A 27,784-nucleotide genomic window follows, 5' to 3' on the forward strand; every position below is an offset into this window, starting at 1 on the left:
TCACAAGCTTTATATTTTTTGTTATGAAAAGACGTAAAATTGTCTACTTCTTTTTTCTAGTACTAGTGTGACGAAATGCCACGTATCGGCCATGCAAACTGTGTATCGTATACAGTTAGTATGCAAATGCTCTACTTGTTAGATTAACTTTAGTCTAAGACTCTAAACTTCAGCCGCCAATGATGGTGATGCATATTACAAAACACAAATGTTGTGTTGAACAACTAGACATATGAGGTATGATTTGGGGAGCAAAACAGGAACACTACTTCACTAGGAGAATAAAAAAAACTGGAAAAATGTTTTACAAGTTAAATCACCTTATAGGCTCTTAAAATGTCAAAATTTCAACATATTTTTAAGAGCTTGCTATCCTCTCTCCAGACTGTCTTAAAGGACCAGTAGTTGTAATATTTTAATGATTTGTTTTTAACTTTTTTCATGTCAACTGAAGTGTCTTGTTCTAATCCCCAAAACATGTTGAGACACCCATTTCTTTTCTTGTCAATCCAGCATCTGTACGTGTAAATCGTACTAATATCGTTTACTAGTACTCTTGAATATCAGTCGGACCACTTGTAAACAATTATAAGGCTGTATGTCCATGTACAGGCTTGGTTTACGAGCTGAATACTGTGTACATCAACATGCTTTCGGGAGTAGAATAAGAAACTGAAGCTGGCAGGAAAAGCAAAAAATATTGAAAAACAATCATCAAAGTTTGTAGCTACTGCCCCTCTAACGTCACTCGAACACCTAAGATAATGTTCTAATGTTCTGTATGTATCGGAATATTAAAAAGATTACTTTTTGACTTCTTAGCTCAATCCTATCTTAACCCCAAATCTATTATCTGATTAACATTTTAAGAACCCTGACAGAAAGTATACACAGAGACTACTTCGGTTCGAAGAGATACTGTGTAATCTTTAAAAGTGAAGAAGACGTTGGCATTTTAATACCTTTAAGCGACAATTATGAAAGCGTTCATCAAATTCAGGAAAATCTGTCTGGTGCTTAGGGATTTAAAACTATGCAGACTCTATTAGGGTAATGTAGAGGTTCAGTCTTGACCTTTGACCCCAAAAGATTACCCTGAAGAGATGCAAGAGCAGTGGAGGACGTGGTCGAGCGATCCGCTGATGGATAGACGATTAAGCTGTGCACGAAACATCATTGTACTGCCTGACACCTGCTTTTACTGAATTTTATTTATAGCTAGCGTGATGGCTTCGATATTTATAGCCAAATGGTTTCTAAACCATCGGCCCTTTGCCTCAGGGACAATCCTCGAGAAACATCATCCTCGTCCCGGGAATTGGAATCCTGGGTCGCGGTGACCACAGGTGCCTAGACTTGCCTGTGTACATGCATAGAAATGCATGTACACAGGCGAGTCCAGGCACCTGTGGCGGTGACTGTGACTGTACGGGGCACCTTGACAATTTCTGCGCTGTTTTGCTCAGACGTATCATTCGACACAGGACCTTGCAAAGGAGACACACAAGTTTGAGTTGAAATTTGTCGCTGTGCTCAGCTGTGTTGCTTGACAAATTGAATCTTCTGTTCCATTCAGAATATGGAATGCCGTGCATGATGAAGAACACCCCGGTATAAACATAAAGCCCACTCATTATTGTCCACGATCACTATATCTAGCGTTGTAAGCATCTCAAAACCGCCAAAAATACTGTTGCCAATACATTCTCTTTTTATAACGGAGGCTCAAATGAGCGGTTAGGACACAACGTTTGTGGTAACTAATCATATGATCTAGAGTTTGGGCGTTTTTTCAAATTCAAAATGGCCGCCAATCATAGCGTCTCGACCATGAGAGAAAATTCGTTTTCTTGGAAACAAAGCAGATTTAATTTCCGCTCTCACTGTTTGAACCGAATACTTAAAAACTTACATACATCAAAATGGACAAGATTTAAAAAGACCCGATTCTATCTGAAAACATGTCTCCGCGTACATTTTACCTTGCAACGTGACTGTTGAAGATTCCGCGCCATTTCGCTGTGTAATTACTTGACAGAAAGCTCATCGAAAAGAACACGTCACGGTTGGCTGAAATCGTTGGCGATATGCAAATACCTCTGGCGAATGCACATCATCGTTTTCGTTATCAGCCTAATGACAAGTTAGTGGATCGGACCATGCTGAGAGATAATCCAACAGTTTGACCCTCGACCCCTGTGCGAAGCCCGTCGTGTCTCCTGGCAGTCTAACAAAGGAGAAATGCAAGTTTGATCGCTAGTTAGCGATAAGATCGCTATACGAAAAAAGTCCCGCGCTGCGGGTGGCAAAATAATTTTGACTGCTTCAACGATCGAAGTTTCAGTCAGTTTTTACAGTATCCTTGGAAACAACATCCAAACAGGGTCGTCACAATTAAAGATAAAGTTTACTCTAAGACATTAACCGCCCTTAATTTGCTGCAACGAAGTGAAATCAACAAAGGTCGGTAGAAGATCACGTTCTGTTTGTCATTTTGTCGTGAGATTGCTTCGCGATTTTTCTTCCTCAAACTTGACCCGTACTTGATTTATCAGACAACGCCGTTTGTAGCTCCTTCAACACACGTAAACTCGTTAACCAAAAGCGACATCAGCGGTAATTGAATGCGCGCCGCGCCGGCCTAGTCGTGATTGGAAACCCGTGCATGACTTGGTTTAAAGTTGAGGATAATATCACGATTAAAATGTTATAGGCATCAGGAAAATAAAAGTTTGAAATCTTTTACTGATACTTCGCCTCGGGGGATTTTGGAACCAAAATCCCAAAACACATAGTGCATTTTAAAATGCATTTTAAAATGGTACCACATCGAAAGAAAACTCACAGTTACTTAACATTGAAAATGATGACCTTTTTGCCGACAGTGCCGGCTATAAGGAGGAAACCGTACATTAAATAGTCGACTTTCTCAAAACCGAGGCAAAGAAAGCCGTATTTTATTGGCAGGGTTTTAAATGAATCCGCACAAAAGTTGTTGTGTACTCTAGAACTATCATGCAATCTGCGTTGTGAACATCTGTCCCCGAGGCCAGATCTATTTCAAGTCTTGGTGCCTCCGATAAATGCAAAAATGACAGCTAAAATGTGATATGGGGAAAAGATAGACGCATACTTCATTAAAAAAAACAGTATTCATCCCCGAAGCATTAAAAGAACACGACTTACTTGTGACTTTAACATTCACTATGGTAAGCCAACTAATTGAAACAAGATAGATCGTAAGGTTATTTAACGTGTTCATTTTTCTACCTTATCTTAAAGTTCCCCTAGTTTATCTTTATTTTTGACCAACTGAAGATGCTTTACTTATATTGGTATTCAAAGCCGCTGTAACAGTTTTACATTGTAATTACTGTAAAAGTTGGAGGCTTCGAAATATGAAGGCATTGTAATAATATATGTCGAATTTCCTGCCGTTTTGCTCTAAAAATTGGCTTTAAAAACCTATCCAAATGGTAATATTTTAGTTGAATTCCCTATGGGACCTTTACGGCCTTATAATGAACTACATATAATCAGAAGTAATAGATGACTTTGACCTCACTTGAACGATCTTGACCTCGTCAAGGTCGACGATTTCTATTGCATTGCGACCAGTCCTTAAACGGTTTGAAAGGTCAATCAAATGCACCTGTTTAAAAATGAAAAAATAATGCAAATGTATCATCAGGAAGAGATCGTGTTAACGTTGAAAAGTATTTGGAGATTACAGTGACATTGTTTCTTGACTGAACCAAGGTGTTGGATGTTATATACTAATGTAGTTTCCAAGCACAGACTATGATCAATTACAAACCCATTGACCCTGCTCTTTTTTCTTCGAAAAATGGCGCCTGTATTTGTCAAATTTTGTCGTTTACTTAGCTTTAGAGCGAGCAAAAACGTAATAATAAAACTGTTCTAGGTCGTCGCCCCTATTCCACATATAAACACAGTCCCGAAAACAATATATTTTATTTCGGCCTATGCCGATAAAACTAGTCTATTAACGAGATTGCAACTATTCTGGGATAATTGGATCACAATAAAATGTGATAGAAATATACACATTAACCTGTAAAATGTACTGTTTTACCTGATCGAGTAATTTACGTACGTATTAAAATATCTTTCCATCATTTCTCTTCCAAAAGAATTGTTCACAAAATGAAATATAGTTTCTACTGCAGCTTGTACAATTTTCCTATCTGTATGGTAGTCGACTCGTAAGTCGTTCTTGGTCGTCTGGCTAATTTTCCTTACGCTTCCCATCGTGCTTTTATGGTGTGACACGCCGGTATGTGAATCTTGGTATGGAAAGTCATCGCGCAATTCAGAAACTACGATCATGTTTATCGATGGCGCAGTGGGAGTGAAACTACTGCATATTAATCTTTGCCTTTTAAGTCGTTCAACGGAAATTGTACTGAATTGAATTGAATAAAGCACAAATATTTAACAGCAATTATTAATGTTCCATATCAAAAGTGCTGAACATAAAGGCCAAACCATGCACCCTTCTTGGGTCGAATAGAACACGTAACATTTTTGCTACTTTTAATATATTCTCAAGCTGTCTCTTCTGCACGATCACCCTACAATATTAACTCGATTCTCATGGCTTTCCTCAGATTTATCAAAAGGAAAGATGTCCGTTCTTGATTGCATGTCTGCGAGAGTCGTCTTCTTCTCTGTAACAAAGTACGTGTATTACTTTTTGGTGCACCAATCAACCGCCGTCAGCGAGATCTTCTGGTCACAGCACTGGTTGGAAATGCTTATGAGATGAGATCGCAAAGTAATTGAAGAATAAAGTGTTGGGTATAGAAATTGGAAGGAATTACGATTGCCCACCCAGTTTAACCGAGGCACATCTTGCAATATCAAATTTAGGACGTGATCTACTTAATTTTTTTTTGACTGCTCTATATGCAGTGCCTTGCGCATGTCCTTTGTTCTCTTCTCGCGCACAGTTTATTCTGTGCGTGACGTTGTCGATAACTACACTACATTTCCTGTGGACAAACGTCAACTATTTGCCTTGGTTTACGTCTAACAATCTTGTGTCGTTTAAACGAGATTCACATTCCGTTTCCCTGAGTAAAGTTTAGGAAATTCATCTCAAATATGATGCCAGCTATTGTTTGTTATATTATAATCTGTATAGCAATCAAGAGGAAATAAAAAAGTAAGAACTTACAATAAATTAAATTTACTTTACAATCCAAAGAACACTAAAGACATTACTTAGCCTACTATTTCCTGTGTTCAAAGTTTTGCTTCTCACATTTTCGACTTAAAATTAGTTTGCCTTTATATTTTTTGATTAACTACATCAATATCCAAACCTATCTTGAAAGTGATACTTGAAAATCTCTTCTGTTTGCCTCCTTACGAGAGATTTCAAGTTTCGAGCTTTGGTAAACCTGACACAATGTTGATGATGTTTATTGACTCAAATCGGAAGTGATGCTCGTCTTCCGTGATCCTATCATGACAAAACTCAAGTAAAGAATTCAAGCACAGCAGAATTCCGCTTCCAGGCCCTCCCGTGAAGATACAAAGGAGTAACGTTATCGAGATAAAGGCAACCCAGGAAAGGAAAAATGACTGTTCGACTTCTGCGCTAATTCGCACTCTCACTTTATCGCAGACGAGACCCCCAAGGCTAATAAGAAAAGTAGAATAAATCAACCTGCAAATTGCCTTGGCAAACCTGCTGATATTTGAAAACAGGGGACAAAAGTAACGAATGATAAGATTTAATTTTTCTGGCTCGCTAAAATTACAGTAGAAATACTGTGACTTCGATTCGCTCGGGAATGTGTTCATACTTTTGTGGTATATTTCTTATTTGCGCTCATCCTGCGGTACAGCTTAGGGGACATATATACTGCCATTCTACGCGCGACAATGACCTCACTTCCGATCACGTTCCTTCGCTATCGCTGCTAGTCTATTTGAAATGAGAACACGATATCTCTAAATGGGTGACCGGGGAGAAAAAACGCACCGCCTTCTTATTTGCCCAGCTGATTAGAAACGACGCAAATTGAAAACGCAATTACGAAAAAATCAGCCTATTGTTCAAAAATATGTGGCAATTGTCGGTTCCGATACACTCCAGCGATAACGCTTAACAATATTACCCGTGAGTATATGCGTGTTCGTCATCGACAGGACAGGACACAGAGAGGTACAAAATTAGATTTCGGAGCTTGATATACGACCGGATAGAAAAAGAAAACGCCCTGGTTACGCGTTCTGCTCCAATTTCTTATATCCTTATTATTTACCAAGGGATGAATGAGTATTATTAAATTCTTCTACGCAGAAACAATATAGTTTTCTACCAGATCAATAACAGATTGGAAACTTTATCCAAAGCCCCGCTTTTATCAAATTAATTTTCTTTGTTGTGTTTTCTGAGTAACAGACAGAGGCAAATGCAACGGGATTTAGAAATGGTGCCCTTTCAAATTATTTGTTCTCATTTTTTTGTGATATCGCTCGCATTTCGAAATTATAGATATTTTGCCGCCTACTTTTTTTCCTCTCAGCCGTCGATCGATTTTGTGGCAATAACCCGTTAAAATGTCCTTGCGTCTCAGCGAGGTTATTGTCACCTTATACGGTTTTTTAAAAGAGGAAAATCAAGGGTGCAACAGAATGAAAGAAGAGCGCAAAACAGGGGGAAAGTATACAACATATATAATCAATAAAAGAACAAAAACAAAAGTGGAAAGTATAGAATCCCCCCCCCCCAATAAAACAAACACACAAAAAACGAAAGTGGGGTGAGAGTTTTGCAAATGTGGAATTTAAAGTGCATTCTAAACAGAATAATAACAACCCTTCCATCTCATATAGTTTGTAAACCATCTTTGTCCAAAAGTTAGGTTATTGTAATACTCCCTTGTCATATGAATTTATAGATAAGAATAACAGAAGTAGAATCGCTGATTTTTGTTGGGGGGGTAGTGTTTGCCAAGGAAAAAATGAAATATTTCTGAGATTCAACCATAAATCCCAATACAAGACGATATGTACGATATAAAAAATAAATGCAGACTGGAAGTAACTCCCTCCTGTGTAGTCTGTTTCGGTTTGCAGTTCGTTAGCACAGCAGATAGCTCATCAACATGCATTTCTGACAAGCAAAATAAATGTTTTGCCTCAGTTTGCTGTATTCGTACTATTCTTAAGCTGAGTTGACGGCATGTTTCGCCTACCATATTCCGTCTGTGTGATTCAGCGTGCAACCGAGTATCATGATTCGGCTCCCATACCACGCAAAAATCGCCAAAAAAATATCAGTCGCAGACTTTGTAGCTTTATTGTCAATACAGAGAACAATTTTCGAACAAAATCCATTAGCGATAAGGCTAGGCGTACATATAAACTGCTATTCACGAATTTAGTCTACAGGCATGTACTTGATATAAAAGCACGCCTAAGGCGTCGGCTGTCATTATCCATTCAGACTCCACTTCAGCAACCGAGCTCTGGTAAAACTAGATCTCTTAATGTTGCCACCACACACACTAACACACTGAAATATTTTAATACACCCCCCGGTGAACAAACTGACGATGTCTATTTTGTATTTTGTCTGTCTATATTTCAGATATAGCGTGCCTGTTTGTGAGTTAGTTTTGGTGTTGAGAAAAATGGATCGTGATGACGGTTCAAAATTGCTTGAACAAAAGAATAAATTATCTGAAGAATACAGAATTTGATCGATCTTTTCTAGTGTGCTGACTTGACAACTAAGAAGGAATGAAGGAATACCATTTTATATATCTGTAATGCATATATATATATATATATATATATATATGTGTAATAACACACAGTACTTCAAGTGCAAATAATGTCATCGAGCATCGAGCATTGTAATTTCACACGAGGACACTGTATGCTTTGATTATTATATATATATATATATATATATATATATATATATATATATATATATATATATATATATATATATATATTATACATGCTTTATTATTTGACCCTTGGATAAAAAATAAAACATACCTTTAAAGTCCGAATATATGACTTCAGTGTATGCTGTGATGACCGGGGCAGAAAAGAGTTGTTCAAACTTTTTGTGTTAAAAGGTAGACCACTTTATCAGACTTTATCGCCATCCAAAGTAAACAGACCGTAATTTTGCCATTTGAAAGTCGTACTTGCGACGGCTTCTGGCTAATGACTCAGGCAAAAGATGGAGTGTGCTGATATTGAGTCTAAAGATGGGTAAATAAATTCGATTTGCGCACTCTTTGCCCGGACAAAAGATGACTCAGAGACGCGGAAACGGTATTTTTTTTTCTCTCGCGCTCCAAGTAGGCGAGAGCCTGCAAAGCTTACGTATGGCTAAATTAACGTTGTCGTGTGCTCGAGGTATTGGTCTTTCATTAAGGGCTTTCTAGAGTCCTTGCAAGTGCAACGAGAGCAAGAAAATTTAATTATAAACGGCAGTGTCATAACCCTGTTAAAATAAAAATGTTACTGGCTCTTGACAGGGTAGGAAACAAACAGTCGGGTTCCCCCCGAATCGGTGACTGAAAATGTCGTTTCCTTTACCATGATTGCGTATCGACTGTAGCTGCATTTTAGTCGCCAGGCATTACGCTTATAAAGGGATAGCAGATACAACTTTCGTAACTCTTGCCTGCTTTGTTTGACTTGTACGTAGGAGTTTCAGTATTAAAGGTCAAGTGGATCAGCAACTTTTGATGATGATTTTATCACTATTGTTGTTTTTAATGTCAACTACAGTTTCTTGTTCTACCGCCTAAAGGTTGTTGAGACACACAATATTCAGTTTTTGAACTCAGCCCGTATATGAGTAGACTGCAAGTGAATTCTGGTCCGGACTAGAATTCAAACGTAAACAATAACAGTGCATTCTACAAGTAAGGACGTGGTGCTGGCAAGTTAAAAAGAAGATGTTTTTAAGATTATTTGATTTGGGTAGAGCAACAAGAACCTGTTATTGCTATACAAACCAAAAATAGTGACAGAAATCATCAAATGTTACAGCTACTGGCCCACGTCATCGTGATATTTTCCTTGGGTATGTTGAAACACACAGCGTGCGGTCCACGATGCGACAGCTCGTACTCGTACGATCTGTATCGCAATTTCCCCTTATTGAAGTTAATTTGGATGTCAAAATCGTTTTGGATAAACGCAGTTTTATACGGTTCGCCGATCAACATGCATGTTACCAATTGAAGATAACACGCCAAGCGTGGCAACTGTAATTTATTAGTTTGCACAGCAGTTTACTGTGGGTCACCCAATTGCACTCAAAGAACGAAAAAAACACAAGTTACAATTTACTGCACTACCAGTATAAAGCACAATCTCGAGTTCTGTAACCAAGATAGAAATTCCCTGAGTGTCATCTGTGGTGTGTGTGTGTTTTTCCGACAAGCAACATGGTACACTGACGCAGAAATAATGCGGTTTGCGCTTCAAAGAACAGGACAAATAGACATGGGGATTACGGGACTACGTATTACGTGTATTTCAGGTCGACCTAACCTGCACGATCACTTTTCATTCAAAATGTCACGCCCAATGTACAGCGCGGGAATTCAGCGCGGGAATACATGTGTCATCATGCTTACACAGTAGTCGGGAACGCAAGAGCTGTGACCCTGGTTATGTGGGCGACAATTCAATTTTTCTGAACGATATCTTTGCTCTGGGCGAGGATAATTGATAAAGCTCGCGGAATGGCGGCTTTCCGAGACAAAAATCTTCTAAAAGGTACCCCTATTTTCATCAGAGACTATCTGTCGCTTGTTCATCTGTTTTGTTGTCCACGTAAAAACTTTTTGTTAAATTTCGCATCTGCGGGATGTCATGAAATTCCAGCCCGCTCGTTGAGATGTATTTATCATCGCAACATGTGTTTTGGGCGCCTCAGACGATTATACATTTCTTTCTAATATATGTTATTTTAATGCTATGAGATCGTTAAGTGCTGGATTCCAGTCGAAATAACAAAATCTTGTTATCTTCTATCCAATAAGTAAAACACGATGACACCAGATTCACGCAGCACCGACAATTACATTTTCAATCAATGTACTTCGATCATTCAATAAGCCGACAATGGGAGGAGATGGAGGGTTTACAATCATCTGCTGACCTGGAAAAGTGAAATGAGCGCCGTACGGGAGGGCGCACAGTCACTTAGTAGAAAGAAATCGTTTTACGACTTTTTCGGCGAAAATATTACCAACATCGAAACCATAATTATTGCACATAGTGTGCCTTAAGTTACAGAGCTCGTTTAGACGCGCAAACATATTCACCACAGGAATGCTGATAAATGTATCGACAACGGTATTAATTTCCCAACGCCTATTACCATGGCAACAGATCGCAATGCCCAGCGATCCGTGCCGGCTTGGCTGGCGCACATAGTCGGATATTTCTATATGTCCGGTTTCAACAGCTTACATGCAGCTACGAACGCATATTAGTTAGATAATTATGCCGATATTGCTCGATACATTCAGTTTAATGTACATGTAGTTTGTCTTTTGACATTTCTATGACATTTCTATAGAAATATAGCAATTTATTGCGCGTGGAAAGCCTACAAGTAAGCTGACCTCCCCCCGCCAAGTAGTAATCGCAACAAGTAACGCTTGTGGGCCATCTCAATTTCTTTCAGTTTGAAAGTCTATCCCGGGGAGGTTTATTCGAATATATCAATATATTCGTCTCTATCAACCAGCGTGTGGAGTTTTATTCACAGTTTAGAGACCCCCTTCTCCACAATGCAGCGCACACGGCGGTTACAGTATACGTCACACCGTTTTTCGTGGAAGCAAATAATCCACATATTAACATAGAAGATAATAGCGGACAATTACAATCCCCAAAATGCGGGGCTGATACACCAGTGCTGCTAAACATTTAGCAGTTGAGGTTGTCCATGATTACGTATGATCACCCGCGCCCCACGTCACCCCCTCCCCACCCATAAGCTTTGCAATGCTTTCAAGAAAATAGTACAGACAGACCTGGAATATTGATTTATTCCTACTTATGTACTTTATAGGGCTCGTGTATTACACCACATAGTTCCCAAAATCTCAGTCGTTTCGCACCATCGCCGCTCCTTTTTCAAATTGTGGGTTTGATGACCTGTGGAAAAGTGCAAAAATGTCCCTGCCTCATTCCAGGGCCTTTTTTCATATGTGCGTAGATAGGGTCAGAAGGTTTAAATAAAATTGTAGGTCGGGTAACTGAAACACAAATACTGTGTTTTTCAGCCTGATTGCTCCTAATTCGACTGTATTTGTTAAAGTTGTCAGATATTTGCTTCTTTAGTGAATGCCAAATAGGCCTAACGTAAAACAAGCGATCTGTTTGTTTGTTTTCGGATGCATATCTCAACATAACTGTTAGGTGGTCATTTGCGGTCATTATTGCCCCTAAGTGTACAAGTACATGTGTATGCGAGATATATTACATATGTACACTTCCCACTGCGAGGTACACGTATAATGTACACAGTTCTTTTACAATCTGTGTGCATTTGCTCCAAGTTAAATCTTTGCATTTCCTTGCGTTGCCAAAATGATACCGTCTCTCTTCCATATTCGTGAACACGTGGTCACATCTTTCGGAGTAAGATTCAAATTTCCCATGCTGCTGGACTTGAAATAATTGGACTTAAATACGATGGCGATCATGTCGAGGACATGTTTCAGTTAGCTAACCAAGGTATACGGTGCACACAGCGGCGACTTCGACAAACGTTTAGCTGTATACATGTATGCAGGTCCAACCTGACTACAGTTCACGTAGTACAGAGTTGGAACAGCCGTCTATCTTTGTCCTTCACCATCTGCGAAAAGCAAATTCCAATGTTTATGCACTACAGAACTACACATTGCTCCCTACACCCAATATTAGGAAAATGGTAAACTATATATCTCGTCTTGCGTGAATGTGAGAACGTAAACCTTGTATTTAGACAATAATTATTACTGTTTTAATTGGGTCTCAGTGATCCGGTGATGTTCATTTCATATTTCCCGATTTGACCTCTCGACCATAAAACATAGTAGCTTTTCCGAACAAGAGTCGATCTTAACACAATTAAAAGAAAATTGAAGACCCAGATATTGTATCTGAGAGAGAGAGAGAGAGAGAGAGAGAGAGAGAGAGAGAGAGAGAGAGAGAGAGAGAGAGAGAGAGAGAGAGAGAGAGAGTTTGCCAACCGCGTTACAATGGATAAGTCAGTGTTTTCTGCATAAAGCGGTTCCGTGTATTGGTCATTTTCGCTGCTGTACACGTACTTTCTTTGACATTATTTGGAGTTACGGAACGTAATAGCGACCAAAATCAATCTAATTTGCCTGGCGATTGATTCAGATGATCGTTTCATGTTCACCATCCCGCGGGCCGCGTCTCCCAGGTGTCGAAGTTAGAATCTTTAATTCCAATCTGCAGGTCGGCTGAAATTTCTCAAAAGTAGCGAGTTCGCCGTGCGTTAATTGACCTTGGATGTTCCATGACCGATGATTGCGGCACGCTGATATGAAAACAAGCATCTTAAAGCTATTTTTCGGCTATTTTTACTCACACAGTGAGTTTTTTTGTTGACTTAAAAATACGCAAAATTGGTCTGGTTCACAGGGGAATTCCTGAAAATTGCAATGCTGCAATGGGTTTGTCGTGGAAATTTTTTATGTAAGCTTAGTTTTATCCATGTCATCATTGTCATTGTCATTGTCTTCGTTGTTGTTGTTGTTGTCGTCGTCGTCATCATTACATCATCATCATCATCATCATCATCATCATCATCATCATCATCATCATCATCATCATCATCATGTTCACCACCATCCTTTTTCTATGCTGATTTTAATTTCTAATGATGCGATATTATTTCGATAGTACTTTCGATACGGATTTCACGTCTTAAAAGTCAGTGTCGATTGTTGATAAATTGTTTTTTCTTTCTTTTGTATCGACCTTGCTTTCACAGAGATGGCATGACGACTATGTAACGTGGAATGCCAGCGAGTACAACGGACTGGAGAAGCTTCGCGTACCTGCCAGTATGCTGTGGCTACCGGACACGGTCCTGTACAACACGTGGGTTTTCCCCCAATGCCAATTGGCATCGTTGTAACTCATGGATAACCATGGGTGGCAGTAACTTTCACTTTTTTAGAAAAGAGATATTATTAAGAAACCAAAGCGTTATTCCTGAGGGAAAAGTTACCCAACATTTTAACGTAAATTAGCGGATTCTTTTGCGATGATTATATCTGTGTCCGGGTTACTATTCAATCGAACTGCATTTTGAAATAGGTGTGTCGAGCACGCAGGCGCCAAAAAATGCTTCTCCGGTACCCTGGACTGTCAAAGCACAATAGTTTAATTGTCTTTCAGAGTTTAGTCATACAGTGAAGTTCAACGTGAAGATGAAATATGCAGTGGAAAATTACAACTCACATTCTCTGTGTGTTATTCTCTCGTATTACATGTATTTGGCAATTTGAATGTGCTTTGTGACCTTTAAAATTTGTTTCGATCCAGAACAATGAATTCAAGCGACTCTTTTCCATCGTTTTTGAGATAATATTTGCTTTATAGTCGATGAGAAATGTCTTAGTAAAAAGATTTCTTTTCTTCCGTCCATCCGCTTTCAGTGCCAAAGAAGACAACGAAAATTTCATGCTGGACGTTCAAACCAACATCATCATCAACGCGAGCGGCGGCATCGACTGGAGCGCCCTGGTGATCATGAAGACGTTCTGCCCGGTCAACATTTTCTACTTCCCGTTCGACACCCAGCAATGCGAAATGAAGTTCGGCTCGTGGCAGTACGACGCCAGGTTCATCGACTATTACGAGGGTCCGGCCGATGCCAGCAATTACCAACACAACGGGGAATGGGACACCGAAGGTCTGTACACACCTCTGGTGTATTCACTCCGACAATCACCCGCGCTCTATCGAACAGAAAGGAAGCGCGTAGTCGCTCCGCGTTCTTCACAAAGGCCCGCTCTGGTTGACATGGGAACTAGTATTTATCGACAAACTCCCACAAAATTGATGGATATTATATTACGCCTGCCTGCCGAAAGTTTGTGCCTTAGCGTCGTGTTTCCGATCGAAAAGCGCTATTACTGCTGTCAATCTCAAAGTAATTGGAAGCAGAGAAAACGGTTCCAGAGCTTTACACTCATCCCAGCTCAATTATCCAGTTTGCCCTTGTCGATGTTCAATCCGTCGATTTCATACTCATACTCCGCAGCTCGTTTTCATGCATTATATTCTAGAGAGAGAGAAAGCAGGCGTCACTCTGATGTAGTCAATTTTCCTCCGTGGATGTGACGTCCGCCATAGTGATCATAAAAGCTGATTTGGAGCGAAGGAGATTGGCAGGTCTTTGTGGATATGAGTGTGATTTAAAAAACTTGGGGGGAAGGAGAGCAGTTTTATGAGCCATATTTAAAAATTGATAATAATGGACCGTACCTAGCCTGCACATTACACATGACGACTGTATTGACTCACAAACATCGCTCCCGAGGGGTCGTCTCTTCTCGTTAATGCCTCTAAAATGCACAATTCTTCAGTGGTAGTTAGGCTGTCGACAGCCAAATCAGAGCATATCGGTTGCAATTTGTGTCGAACGCGTTTGATTGATGCTGTCGGCGCGATGAAGTGATCGATTTTGTCGAGTGTGGTTTACCGAAATGTCAAGCCACCATTCATTTTTAAATTGTGCCCGTTTCCGTGACCCCGAGGAAATTTTTAACCGTTGCGTGCACCCTACTGGGGACGTTTATGGAACGCCATCATTTGTGCACTGTCCTCGTTCGCGGTGATATTTTAATTAACTCATTTCGACGGATGATGAGGAAATGTGACATTTGTCACCGATATAGGTTTCTATAGGTATGTGAAGTGACAAGAATGAATCAAGGGAGGTAATACAGCTACTTTTGGAGCCTTATGAGCTTTGAAACCCCAGATTCGTCGCGATGATACAATTTGTAGGCCTATGATGTGGTGCAAAGTAGTTCTGCGCAGTGGAACTTGTTCAGAAATGCCCAAGAAAATGAATCACAGAAATACTTTCATGTCGTAACCATGGCAATGGGATATTAACTTCAAACTATATGACCGTATACGCGCGACGTCTAGGAACACGCGACAAAAAGCCTGCCGTGATTTTATTTTCAAACACAGATTGGGGGTTGGGGTGGGTTCTAGATAATGCTCCAAGTAATTTCGTTCTCGCACGCGCTTTATTGCTGGGCTTGCAACGGTCAGACAACTTGACACCGCCGCTCCTCTTGTGTGTGTGTGTGTGTGTGTGTGTGTGTGTGTGTGTGTGTGTGTGTGTGTGTGTCAAGCTAGCGAGTGAATGTAGGTGTTTACAACGTCCAAATGACAACATTGATGAACCGAAAGAGTGAAACCGTTTGATCATGATCTAATTGATTGAATTTTATCGACACTCAACGAATTCAATGAGTTTTTACACCAGGTAGACTTAACAGACAGACAAGACAATATTTCAAAGCGTCGATTTATTTCCTACCTCTCATTCGACTGGCGCATGGTCGGTTGATACTGCGGGACATGCAAGCACGTACAGCCATAGCAGACCGTATATTTCCATCGTATACTTGTGAAATCTTAGACGAGATATACCAAGTGATATTTAGCGTTCGAAAGATTTGTATGAATAAGTTATTGGATCGAAAAAGAAATCAAGCACCCGACAAAAGTTATTAAAAGCACGGTAATATGAATTTTTCACAAATAATGACGCCACCATGAGTGTATTCGTGTATCAAAAGAACGTTTCCTGGAATGCATGTCGACGATCGACGAATACGACTTTTAAATAGACAGAGTATTTGTACCCTGAGAAGTTAGGATGATTTTATAATCTTTTGAATGACATATTCATCGCATGAATAGCTGAGGCAATCAAGATCTCGATCTCGCTGTCTCTCTGTCTCTCTGTCTCCGTCTCTCTCTGTCTCTGTCTGTCTGTCTGTCTGTCTGTCTCTGTCTGTCTGTCTCTGTCTGTCTGTCTGTCTGTCTGTCTGTCTGTCTGTCTGTCTGTCTGTCTGTCTCTCTCTCTCTCTCTCTCTCTCTCTCTCTCTCTCTCTCTCTCTCTCTCTCTCTCTCTCTCTCTCTCTCTCTCTCTCCTCCTCTCTCTCTCTCTCTCTCTCTCTCTCTCTCTCTCTCTCTCTCTCTCTCTCTCTCTCTCTCTCTCTCTCTCTCTCTCTCTCTCTCTCTCTCTCTCTCTCTCTCTCTCTCTCTCACGTACGGTCATACCATGAGTTATAGTAGCTAAAAGTTCATATGCACACCATGGTTTAAACTCCCTATTGATACTTGTGCCAAATTCTAATCATGGAGGAAATTCGCTTGCGTTAAGGCGCCTTTAAATCTTTAAACAGAGTTACATACCCCCTAGGAAAATGTCGAATAGTAATACCAGCAGGATCTCGGCTATTAGACAGTATTTTCCAACTACTTGATTGTCATCCCTTTTATTAGTCATCGGACGAGTGAATCATGACCGCCGAAGAAGTCTGAAAGCCTCTTCATCGATCGACTCCTCGATAAAAGTCGTCGTGCGAGCTATGCATATTGTCCTTAGGTTTTTAATGCAGACTTCAACCACGGAGCACAAAAGCGGGGGCATCTTCTTTCCATTGACGTAAAAGAAATAAGTGTAGGAGAAGGATGGTTCTTTCATCAATAGGGAATAAAATTTGTATTCAATTTCGGAGTAAAGTTCGCACGGAGAAAATTATACCCGGTCGATTTTTGGACACCCTCTATCGATATTGACTGGTCCGTCCCTTCGCGTCATCGCTTTAATGGCGTTACGGATGCCAATCGGTCAAGCTCTCACTAATCGGGCAGCAAAAAACGTCTGGCATGTTTTACGCTGATATGATTTAAAAGAGGTTCGACACCGGTTCACACAAATAACAGCCGGGGCATTTTCAAGATAATGGCGGCTTCGTGCACACAAAGCTGATCGGGCGTGTCTACTGGGAAATGAAGCCACGCTGAGAAAAGCCCGGTACTTCAGCGTACGCTTTTCTTATACAGATAGCGTTTAGTTGCTATGGGGGAGAGAGAAATACTCCCGTCAGTTCTCTTCGATGAATTTCACCGCGCCGCTTGCAAATACGCGAGGTCGGTCCCACACCGGCACGATGTCGCATCGCACCCAGGGCAGCATCTCAACAAACACGCTCCCCAAGAAGAAAAGTGCTCCAATGGAATTCTATCAAAAAAAGACCCACTCAACATCACGGTGATCGATATGTCTCGTATAACTGATAACAAGGGAGTATTTGATATTATCTCTTCTTGATAACCCTTATCGTCCGCTGCATATTAAGTGTGTGTCATTCGCGAAGGGTTCAGATCATGTGAATGCTGTATGTATTTTTTTCTTGATCCGAGGGAATCAGTAAACATCAACCAGTGCGCAGAGTTAACAGTTTCATGTAAATTATTTCTGAGCTCTTACGTGTCCCTGAAATTGAAATTAAAATTGAAGTTAAGAACAAATATTTTTTATCCTTTTTTGCTTGTAATGCAAGAATTGATCCTAATGCTGCAGCGTAAAATGTGTCCCTTGTCTATCTTTTCTTCTGCAACATTAATAGACCGAGAGAAATAATGTTTCTATGCTACAACACTCATGTCCAGCACCGGCTCAAAAAATAAATTACGTTTAATTTAATATAAAAGAGCACCATCAGAACTGTGTGGTGAAGTACGCCCTCTACGAGAATAGTGTCAGACTCCGCACAAACCGCTGCCGATATGTATATTCTATATTCTGCTCAGCATTCATTTCAAGGTTTGTCTCCATGACTGAAACTACGGCTTCGTTCATCCCTCTGGGACAGGACATATTCGGGCAATTAGGGGAGCTGTTAAAACGCTCAGTATGCACGATAATTCCTGAAACCAATGAGCCTTGCAAAAATTATCAAAAATCACATTAACTGCAAAAATCCTATTGTATCAATTGTAGACCAGGGTGGCTTCTGAAATACGAACAATGGTTTTGTATTTATTTTTTAAGCTATTCACTGAGAGTGTTAAAGGATTATTTCTCGATTAAGTATACATATCCAGTCGTTTCACTTGTATAATTAGGTATGTACGCTGTGCCTATGGGATTTAAACTTTTATGACGCAAAACATTTCACCACACAGCACTGGGTAAATCGTTGTAAATCGTGCAATAGTGATTGCATATCCTTTCGGAGTTTGTGCATGAGAGAGAGAGAGAGAGAGAGAGAGAGAGAGAGAGAGAGAGAGAGAGAGAGAGAGAGAGAGAGAGAGAGAGAGAGAGAGAGAGAGAGAGAGAGAGAGAGGGGGGGAACAGACAGACAGATAGATAGAGACAGAGAGACAGAGGGAGAGACAGACCGAGAGAGACAGATGAAGACGGACGGACTGACAGACAGAGACAGACAGACAGACAGACAGACAGACAGACAGATGTAAACGAACGAAAGGGCGGGCAGACAGACAGACTGACAGATAGACAAACAAACAAACAGAGATAGACAGACAGAAGTTAAAGAGATAGCTCGTGAGAGGGAGAGGAAGAGAAAGCAGAGAGATAGAGAAATGGATGAGGAGGAAAGGATGGGCGAGAGAATGTGATCGCTTACATAGCATACAGTTTGCTGGTGTATTTCCTGCCCACGCTCTACCATTTTATGCACTTGTAGAGTCGAGAAATACAATCACTTGGCTATAGCTATAGCTTCAGTACTAACCGTCTCATTCTGAGGCACTTTGAACAAGAACATACAACAGTGTATATTTAGTTTATCTCGACTTTGTTAAATGCATTTACTTTTACTACAAATGAGTGTTTGGAAAGTAAAGAGTTTGCGAGTAGTTGTACGGCCCATCTTCAAACACGGTCACGGAAATCGAGATCTTCGCGATAGAAGAATGTTAAATCAACAATATGGTCAAGATGACGTATCTATGACGTACAATAGCGTCATTAAGCTGCATCCGTGAAACGAATGCAATATGTGCGACGCCATTCAACATTTTCCATATGGCTCTGTCCCACTGATTTTTGTTAATCTGCGAGATTCTCATTGTCTCACTTTAATATCTGCCTCCGTCTAAACGCCCTTATCCTATATGACTCTTCATATTTAAACAGTTATTAAAGTTTCTTGACAGTGGAAACCATGCTAAACACTCAGGGTTTAGGGTCAAATAAACGCGTATATGCATAATGTGTACACACATATTCACATAATACGCATATGTATGTATGTATGTATGTATGTATGTATGTATGTATGTATGTATGTATGTATGTATGTATGTATGTATGTATGTATGTATGTATGTTTTGAATCGACTTCCCAGTAGGCACCTCATTTCAGTGAACATTTAGATAAAGGCGTCCTATAACATGTAGAGTTCTTGGAAATTGAATGCATATTTAATGTATTTCAAAAACTTAATGTAATTTATGCCAATCACCGCGCAATTTTGACATTCTTTCTCCCTGTTCCAGGCATCACAGTCGTAAGAAACCCGGGAATATATTCCTGCTGTCCGGGGAGGGAGTACCCGGATGTGACGTTCACCATCACGATTCGCCGGAAGCCGCTGTTCTACATCTTCAACCTGATCATACCGTGTTTCCTGATCTCTGGAATGTCCATGCTTGGGTTCATTTTACCCTGTGAGTCGGGCGAGAAAGTCTCACTTGGTATAACCGTGCTGCTGTCTCTGACAGTGTTCTTGTTGGTCGTTGCGGAGACTATGCCCGCTACCTCTGACGTCATACCCCTGATTGGTAAGTGTACTCAGATGGAAGACGCTACCAACGAACATTTATTTGTTAATTTATTTTATTTGTTGAAGTATTTACTTTCTTATTAATTCATGTATTATTTATTTATTTATTTATTTATTTATTCGATCGTCACGTAGTTTTACTTCAACACGTTAAATAAAGTTATAATGCCAAAAACAGGAAGTATACATAACGTTAAATACATGAAGTTATCAGTCATTTGTTTATTTGCTGAAGATGGTGATGTCCCGAAGTGACGGAAAAATTGATTAATATTGGCATTTTGATGAAAAAAAAACAGTGGTTATGAGAAATATGTATAATGGTGATATTATAAAATGTATTTATGTATTTAATTACTCGTTTCTCCTATCAGAAAAAGCGACATTAAAAAATGGGCACACGTAAGCTTCAAGAAAATCGATCACGGGCTATTGTGACGTTCATGACTTCAGATTTTCCTTGGAAGAAGTCCTGTCGAGTCTATAATCCGGTTGCGCCGTTATTTATCTTGAAATTCTAAGAAAGAATGTCTTCAATAAGTAAAATCATACTAAAATGACACACCGGCGATGTCATCATCAGGATTAACAAGATTAAGTGACTTTGAACTCAAGTAATTCCTCTCGATTCACTGACCAAAGCCAACGTCGATATAGGTTTTGGGAAAGATTAAAATCACTATGTTATTGTTCATGTCGCTTTTTTGCTCGTCACCAGGTCGGTACTATATATTCACCATTGTCCTAGTCGCCACTTCGACGACCATGACGGTCCTCGTTCTGAATTTTCACCACCGCCACCAACCGATGCCCCGGTGGATGAGAGTCGTCTACTTCCGGTTCCTGGCCCGCGTGCTGTTCGTCGACCTCCCGGCCTTCATCAAGGCCAAGGAGGACTGCAGGAATTGCATCATCACCAACGCCAACAACATCAAAGAGGAAGAGGTTAAAATCATCAAGGCCAGTCCGGAGCGGAAGAAGGTCACCAACGACCACACCAAAAAGAACATGACGTTCAAGGACAAGGTCCTGCTCGACATCCTCAAGCACGTGCAGAAAATTTCACAGAGACACGAAAGCAAGGACAAGCATACGAAAGTAAATATAGAATGGCGCGTGGTGGCCAAAATTACAGACCGTTTCTTCCTCATAATTTACATAATCTGCGCTATTTTGATGAATGTGTCAATCACTGTACAGGCTCTCATGCATGTCTAGCTGCATCTGTAAAGAAAAGCCGAGGGAAAAAAACGAGAAAGCTCCAAAATATGAAGCGTTCTTTCTCTGAGGTGCCGTGTGGTTTTTTGTAACTTTCCGTTTTGAGACAGACTTGGTATTTAAATGTCAGTGTTAACAATTGGGAGGAAAATCCTCGTTGTTGCGGATTGTGAAATAAAAAATGTAAAAAAGGAGTCTTAGGAACGCCGAAAAGAGAAGTTTCAAACGAATCGTGGATATGTATTGCCAACATCTGATGTGTACGCACACACGTGCACTTTTGCAGCAAAATACCAGCCTTCAATATGAAAAAACAATCGGAGTGCCCTCTACGATAAGAATAAGAAGCTCTACATCTACGTCTTTAGGCAGTGTATTTTTTATCCTCTGTTTTACAGGAAGACTCTCTCTTAAAATCGTGGAAAGAGAATTGTCGACGCAGAAGCTCAACAGGATGTTAGACCGCATGGTATTTCACTTGTAGTTGGCAGTACAAACAAAACCTGTAATTTTAATGATAGTGTCAAGCAGCCAGCACCGCAAGACCGCCATGTTCCAACCCCGCTACGCCATCGCCTGTAGTAGCTGTTGTTGTCATGTTAGTGATGTTGTTAACGTAGTGGATTCTTCAGAAACTGTGAATTTTTTGTCAACAATAGATGTAGATTAGATTATGAACGATAGCATGCTTTTTTGCATGTGTGCACGCTTACAACTCGCATTCTCTGTAGTAGTGCGACCTCAACGACTGTATATTGTTGAAGAATAATACTTAATTTCATATACAGTTGAAATATTGGCTTTATAACTTATGGTAATAGTTCTTGCAGGTTACAATTGCCTATTGTTGTTTGAATAGCTGTAAGCTTAAGTTTCCAAGCCTCAATGGCAAATGATGTTAAATTTCTGGTAATATTTAGAGAGCAGATGTACAATTTCTGCAATACGGGAAAAAGTCATATGTGGCCAAATTTAACTGTTTTCAGGAATTTCATACCATTGTACATTGCGTTCTTTTGTCTTCCTCATGTTTTGTGCAAAAGAGTAAACAGCATTCGCTAGTCTTCACCAACAGGCATAGTTCTTTTTACGTTGGTATTTAACTGACGTGCCGCTGGCGGCGCTGTTACACTATACAACCACACTAAGTCGTGTTGGCGCTCTGCTGGGTTAGGCTCACACAGAAAGTTCATGATAACTTTCGTGAAACAATCACTACCTGGGGTTAAGATGATGTAACGTACTTATTCTCTCTGTTTTAGCTATAATCAAAGAAAAATACGAAAAAAGATGTTTACAGCAGGATGCATGTCATACTTCGGCAAAAATTTTGTGGACCTATTTTTTCTAACGTGGATGCATCTCAACATTTACTGGGTGATAATGAGGCGGAAATGGCCGAGGTGGCATCGTTACTCACGAAAGTTCCAGAATCACAAGGTACGCAAAGTAGGGGGTACGGAATAGCCGAAAAATCACACGAAAGGCTTGACTCGGCCTGATTTACTGTAAATATTTATTCGCCTTTATCACGTTCAGTTCTCCGTGGCAGTGATAGAAGCCTTATCAAGAGCGCCACCACCATTTGAAGTGTGAAAGCACTGTGGGGCAACCATACTGGATTAGCATTGAGCAAATAGAGTGTGGAAATCTTTAAGGATACCTTGCAGGGATTTTGCTTCTAAAGGAGTGCACAAAGTCCTCTCCAAGATTCTGATGGTAAATATCAGGAAGTTTTCTGAATTGAGTGTGCATAGTAAAGATAGTGCGGTCAGCCACCTCGCGGTGATCTGTCAAAGTAGGCGCTCTGTTACACAGTAAACCGAAGGCACTAAATGATACCAACAGGAAGAAACATTGTTTTTACACGTATCTATGCTAACAACCTTGTTGAAGAAAGAGAAAATTTAGCAATGGACGATCAGAAATAAAATAACCATTGAAAAGTAGAATGATAGAGATTCCAATATTCAGTCATTTACTTCGAAGTTAAAAATTACGACACATGGAGAATCATCACTTCATGTCGTAACCAAAAACAAAGACCAATATTTATGTGCACTAGGGAAAGTTAGTTTTTTTCTGACATTGCCTTTTGGCCGAAATTTCAAATATCAATCATAGAGTATTCAGATAGATATAGATATTGAAATATGAAACAGGGTAAAAGTAACAGTAGACTGAGTGAGACACATCGCCTCAGCCGTACTGAAATAAAGCATTGTCGATAAACGCAACAGTAATTTTAAGGAGATGCATGAGCAAGACTTGCTCGTCTGAAACGTTCGACGTCATAATTTACATAACATGTAGATGTAATTTCAAGTTTTACCATTAAAAACGACAGTCTTTGAAGGTTTTGTCAACAAATTATTTTAGATCATAGAATGAGGACCCTCCAGCAAAAGTTTAGGAGTATTTTGAAAATGAAATCGGCGGATAGACAGCACATTTTTGATGTCCATAAAAATAAACTTCAGTAGTAATAATAGAATAGCGTCCTGGTAGTATTTGCAAGTGTACTTTCAATGTGTCAACACTTGAAAATGTTTTTTTTTTTTATAGAGGGGGGGGGTCAGTTTTCATTGTTAGACGCCTAGTCACCGTACAAACGCATTGAGCTCAGAATACCCGAGAAATAGGTACAACCAGGTTCATTATCATTTAAGGTCAAAGAAATTCAAAAAAGCATAAAGTAATCGATTACCGGCGTGTAAAAATCACAGATTATGCTTTTGCTCACAAATTGCTCCTTGATAATGTATTCAGCAGTCCGCTTCGCAGAGGGGATAACTTCAGCACCCTATCCTTGCCTGTGATACGAATAATTCCATATATGAACTGTACGATGTAGGAGCATGATGGTAGGGTCCTAGAAACCAAGTATGTAAATAAAAACCTCTAATTTATACAAGTCCGATGAGTCATTACAACCTTTACAAGAATATTATTAAGGCAACTTCACTAACTTTCAAAGTAATGTACACTAGATAGGGCTAATCTATGGACAGATTCGCCTAACATTCTCCGAGTTGTTTAGAAATACTTCAGTCTGTGAAAGATGTCACAATACCTATGTGCACACGTGACCAAAGTTTTTGATTTCCTCGTTCAGGATTTTCAACGATGTCTCTGCGGTTTCAGTTGCTCTTTAGAAGTCAAGCCTTGAACTTGTGATACAAAGTTTTCGGTTCATAGTTTTTTTCATTTACAGATTTGGTGACAAATAAAAATGACAAGCTGAATGTTGACTATTTTTGCCTTTTCACAAAGGAAGGGGAACTTCATATATACCCCTAATGCACATTTCAGTAATACTGATAGAACACTATACATGGACTTGTTACTAAATAAAGCTTGATGTTGAAGGAATTGCACGGAACTGATAATCACATTGGCACATATTATTTCAATGGATTGTTGATTACAGCTTTTTGTTTGTTTTTTGAATAAATTATAGTCTTTAAAAGGCATTGCAATCGACGTCTTCAACCTCAAACGTCATTGAGTTCGTATTTCAAGAGCAATATGGTTTTAATATTGGATTAAATCTACCATATCATTTAACATACGAGCACTGCAGTATTTTCAGTAACTCATCTCGTATTTGTGGCGTTTACATGGTTTCCCATAAATTTACAGGCTGTAGACAAGGTTATACCTGTACATAATGTATTTGCTGGATTAATATCACAATTATGTAATCGACGATAAATTGTCGATTAAAAACTATTCATTAAGTTTTTATGGTAGCACGCCAAGCCAATATTTGTTTGCAGTCCATAGTTGATGTACTTTCCGACCCAATCGCTTCAAATAATTAAAGGAGATTCTTCTTTTAATCTGAGTTGTCTCGATCTCTTTTTTGATATGACTTTGACATCATTTCATGAGACGCAGGCAATTTTTAATATCAAGATGATACAATTCAAGGATATTAAGGTAAATGCGCCTAGGGGACAGATATTCGGACTCTCAAAATTTTGGTCTACCACTTATGGGGGGGGGGGCTCATTTTTGAGCTCATGAAGTATCAAATGTCCCGTCCAGCTTGTTTTATTTTTAATTTTATATTTTCCAATAGAGTTAACACAGGGAGGGCGGCCATTTTGAGTTTAAATATCGCTTAATTTAAGGTAATTTGTTTCTCTAGTACCAAAATTTACACGTTGACCCCCATTTTCATTCTTGATTTAATAAGAGGATGGCTGGAAGTGTCATTGAGGAAAGTTTGAGCAAAAGTTTTAATAAGAGGATGGCTGGAAGTGTCATTGAGGAAAGTTTGAGCAAAAGTTTTAGTCTTGTAATTTCGATGCAAGTACTACCTTAATATATAGGAAGACATCACACATTTTAAAGCTGTATGACATGTAAGTGGAAATATTGTTTTCACTGAAAATTGAAATAATTGCCTCGAATTTTTAAGTATGGAAGTTTTATGGTTTCAGGGGCATCTGCAATAATCATCCCTAGGTACCCATATCATAAATCTGAACGTCATGTAATGAGTACTTTTTGAGAAAGTGGTTTTTACCAAATATTTGAATATTGTTCTCATAAATGTGCATATGGAAATTTCATTATCGTTTGAAAAAAATTGAATGACGTTATCCCTCGATACTTCAAAACAAATTCCATGGTTATGAATAACATAGCTTCAGGGAAGATAAGACATGTTTGCTCATGACACAGAGAAAAAGGTCGTGAATGCAAAGGTTGTACTAATTTTAACAAAGTCATCCCTAGAGAACGGTCTGAAAATAGAAGTGCTATTAAAGCGGCAGTTCCAAAATAGGAGCTTTCACATTTTAAGTCATTTGCATATAGTTGTATGAAAGTGCATCTGAAAAATGCTACTATACCTGCAAATAAAACTTTAACGTTATATACATCTACAGATACGACAATCGAAGCTGGACAGTTGCCTATTATATGTTACGTATACTTTTTTGTGCAGTACACACAAGTTGCGTAGATAACTTGGTAAATAAAAAGAACAAAGTCTTTTGAGTGTGTGGATTGAGGTGTCAACTTACTTATTGAGTTCATCAGATCTAAACAGAGAGTGAAATTAACAACACTCTGGGTAGACAAAATTAAATACAATGTATGCAGACGGACGCCAATCATTTTTTTGACAGACGGAACTGCAATTTTTTATCTACATTGTTATCTGCAAAGCTTGTGTGTGCTACACAATAAGGTAAACGTAACATATAGACAACTGTCCAACTTGGATGATCGTCCCTGTATATCAGTTTCCAAGATATCTCCAATACATACATACATACATACATACATACATACATACATACATACATACATAGTGTAGTCTTACAACACCTTTTCCAAGTTTCTCTTGATACAGTTAGTATTCCTGCCATATGGAAAAATTCTATAGTAGTACCAGTCCCAAAGAAAGCTAGCCCTAAAGAACCCAATGATTTTCGACCTGTTGCTCTTACTTCCCTGGTAATGAAAACATTTGAGAAAATAATTAAGTCCATTATTCTGACAAAGGTTGGCAACAAACTAGACCCCCTACAATTTGCATATCGACCGGGAAAAGGTGTTGAAGATGCTAAGCTTTTCATTCTCAATACACTGTACAAACACTTAGAAAAAACAGGTGCTCATGCAAGAATCCTTTTCGCAGATTTCTCCAGTGCTTTCAACACAATCCAACCCCACATCCTTGCAGAAAAACTCTTAAAATTTAATTTTAGCAATCAACTTGTACTTTGGATTATTGACTTTCTTACAAATAGATCACAAAGGGTGTTTGTCAATGGTATTTTGTCAAGTATCATTCAAACAAATACAGGTTCTCCTCAGGGTTGCGTTCTGTCTCCTCTGTTGTACTTATACTGACGATTGTAGAATTACACATGAATGATGAAGGTAGCCATCTTGTTAAGTTTGCTGACGATAGTGCTCTGCTTACACTTCTACAGGATCAGAATGTCATCATGGTCCCGCTCTTAGTGAGTTTGTTGAGTGGTGTGATAATTCGTATCTAAACTTAAATGTTAAGAAAACTAAGGAAATGATAATTGATTTTAGGAGGCAAGAACGCAACCCTCCTACGTCCATTGTTCACGATCAAGAAGTCGAGATTGTTTCGAAGTATACATACCTTGGTTCAATATTTGACAACAAATTGAAATGGGATCATAACACCGATGCTATACTGAAGAAGGGCAGCAAAGATTGTACTTTTTAAGGAAACTGCGTTCATTCATGGTTGATAGACAAATTTTATCTCTTTTTTATAAATCTTACATTGAAAGCGTTATCTCATTTTCATTCATTTGTTGGTATCAAAATCTGTCTGTTAAAAACAAAACTTCACTTGATAGAATTGTTTCACTTAGCTCAAAACTAATTGGTATACCCCAGAGAAGTCTTTCTACGTTTTATAATCAGCAAGTACTCAGGAAAGCCCGCTCAATTCTTTTGTCTAGTGATCATATTTTATCAGCAGAGTTCGACACACTTCCCTCTGGTCGGCGTTTTAGATACCCGGCTTGCAGGTCAAACCGGCGCAAGTTGTCATTCATTCCAACCGCTGTGCGGCTTTTAAATGATTCCTAAATTTAAACTGTTTTTTGTATAGTCCTGCGTCTCCTACCATTTTGTAAATTTGTATTATATATTTTTGATGTTG

The 27,784-nt window shown here is 39.3% G+C and overlaps 1 protein-coding gene across 2 annotated transcripts in view; it reads left to right on the forward strand.

Annotated features, from left to right (window-relative positions):
* Positions 1–24,959, forward strand: part of LOC139118988 (neuronal acetylcholine receptor subunit alpha-7-like) — a 69,322-nt gene extending 44,363 nt beyond the window's left edge. Inside the window, exons 4-8 of one of the 2 annotated variants that reach the window (XM_070682591.1) lie at positions 13,037–13,146; positions 13,707–13,963; positions 19,613–19,897; positions 20,618–20,997; positions 21,516–24,959. In XM_070682591.1, coding sequence (XP_070538692.1) covers positions 13,037–13,146; positions 13,707–13,963; positions 19,613–19,897; positions 20,618–20,997; positions 21,516–21,578 — 1,095 coding nt within the window. In that variant the 3' untranslated portion in view covers positions 21,579–24,959. Of the gene's footprint in view, positions 1–13,036; positions 13,147–13,706; positions 13,964–19,612; positions 19,898–20,617 lie in introns of both variants that reach the window. The other variant, XM_070682589.1, reaches the window with a different exon arrangement.
* The last annotated feature ends 2,825 nt before the right edge of the window (positions 24,960–27,784 follow it).

The sequence above is a fragment of the Ptychodera flava genome, chromosome 19, assembly GCF_041260155.1.
Source record: "Ptychodera flava strain L36383 chromosome 19, AS_Pfla_20210202, whole genome shotgun sequence".
NCBI classification, from domain to species: Eukaryota; Metazoa; Hemichordata; class Enteropneusta; family Ptychoderidae; genus Ptychodera; species Ptychodera flava.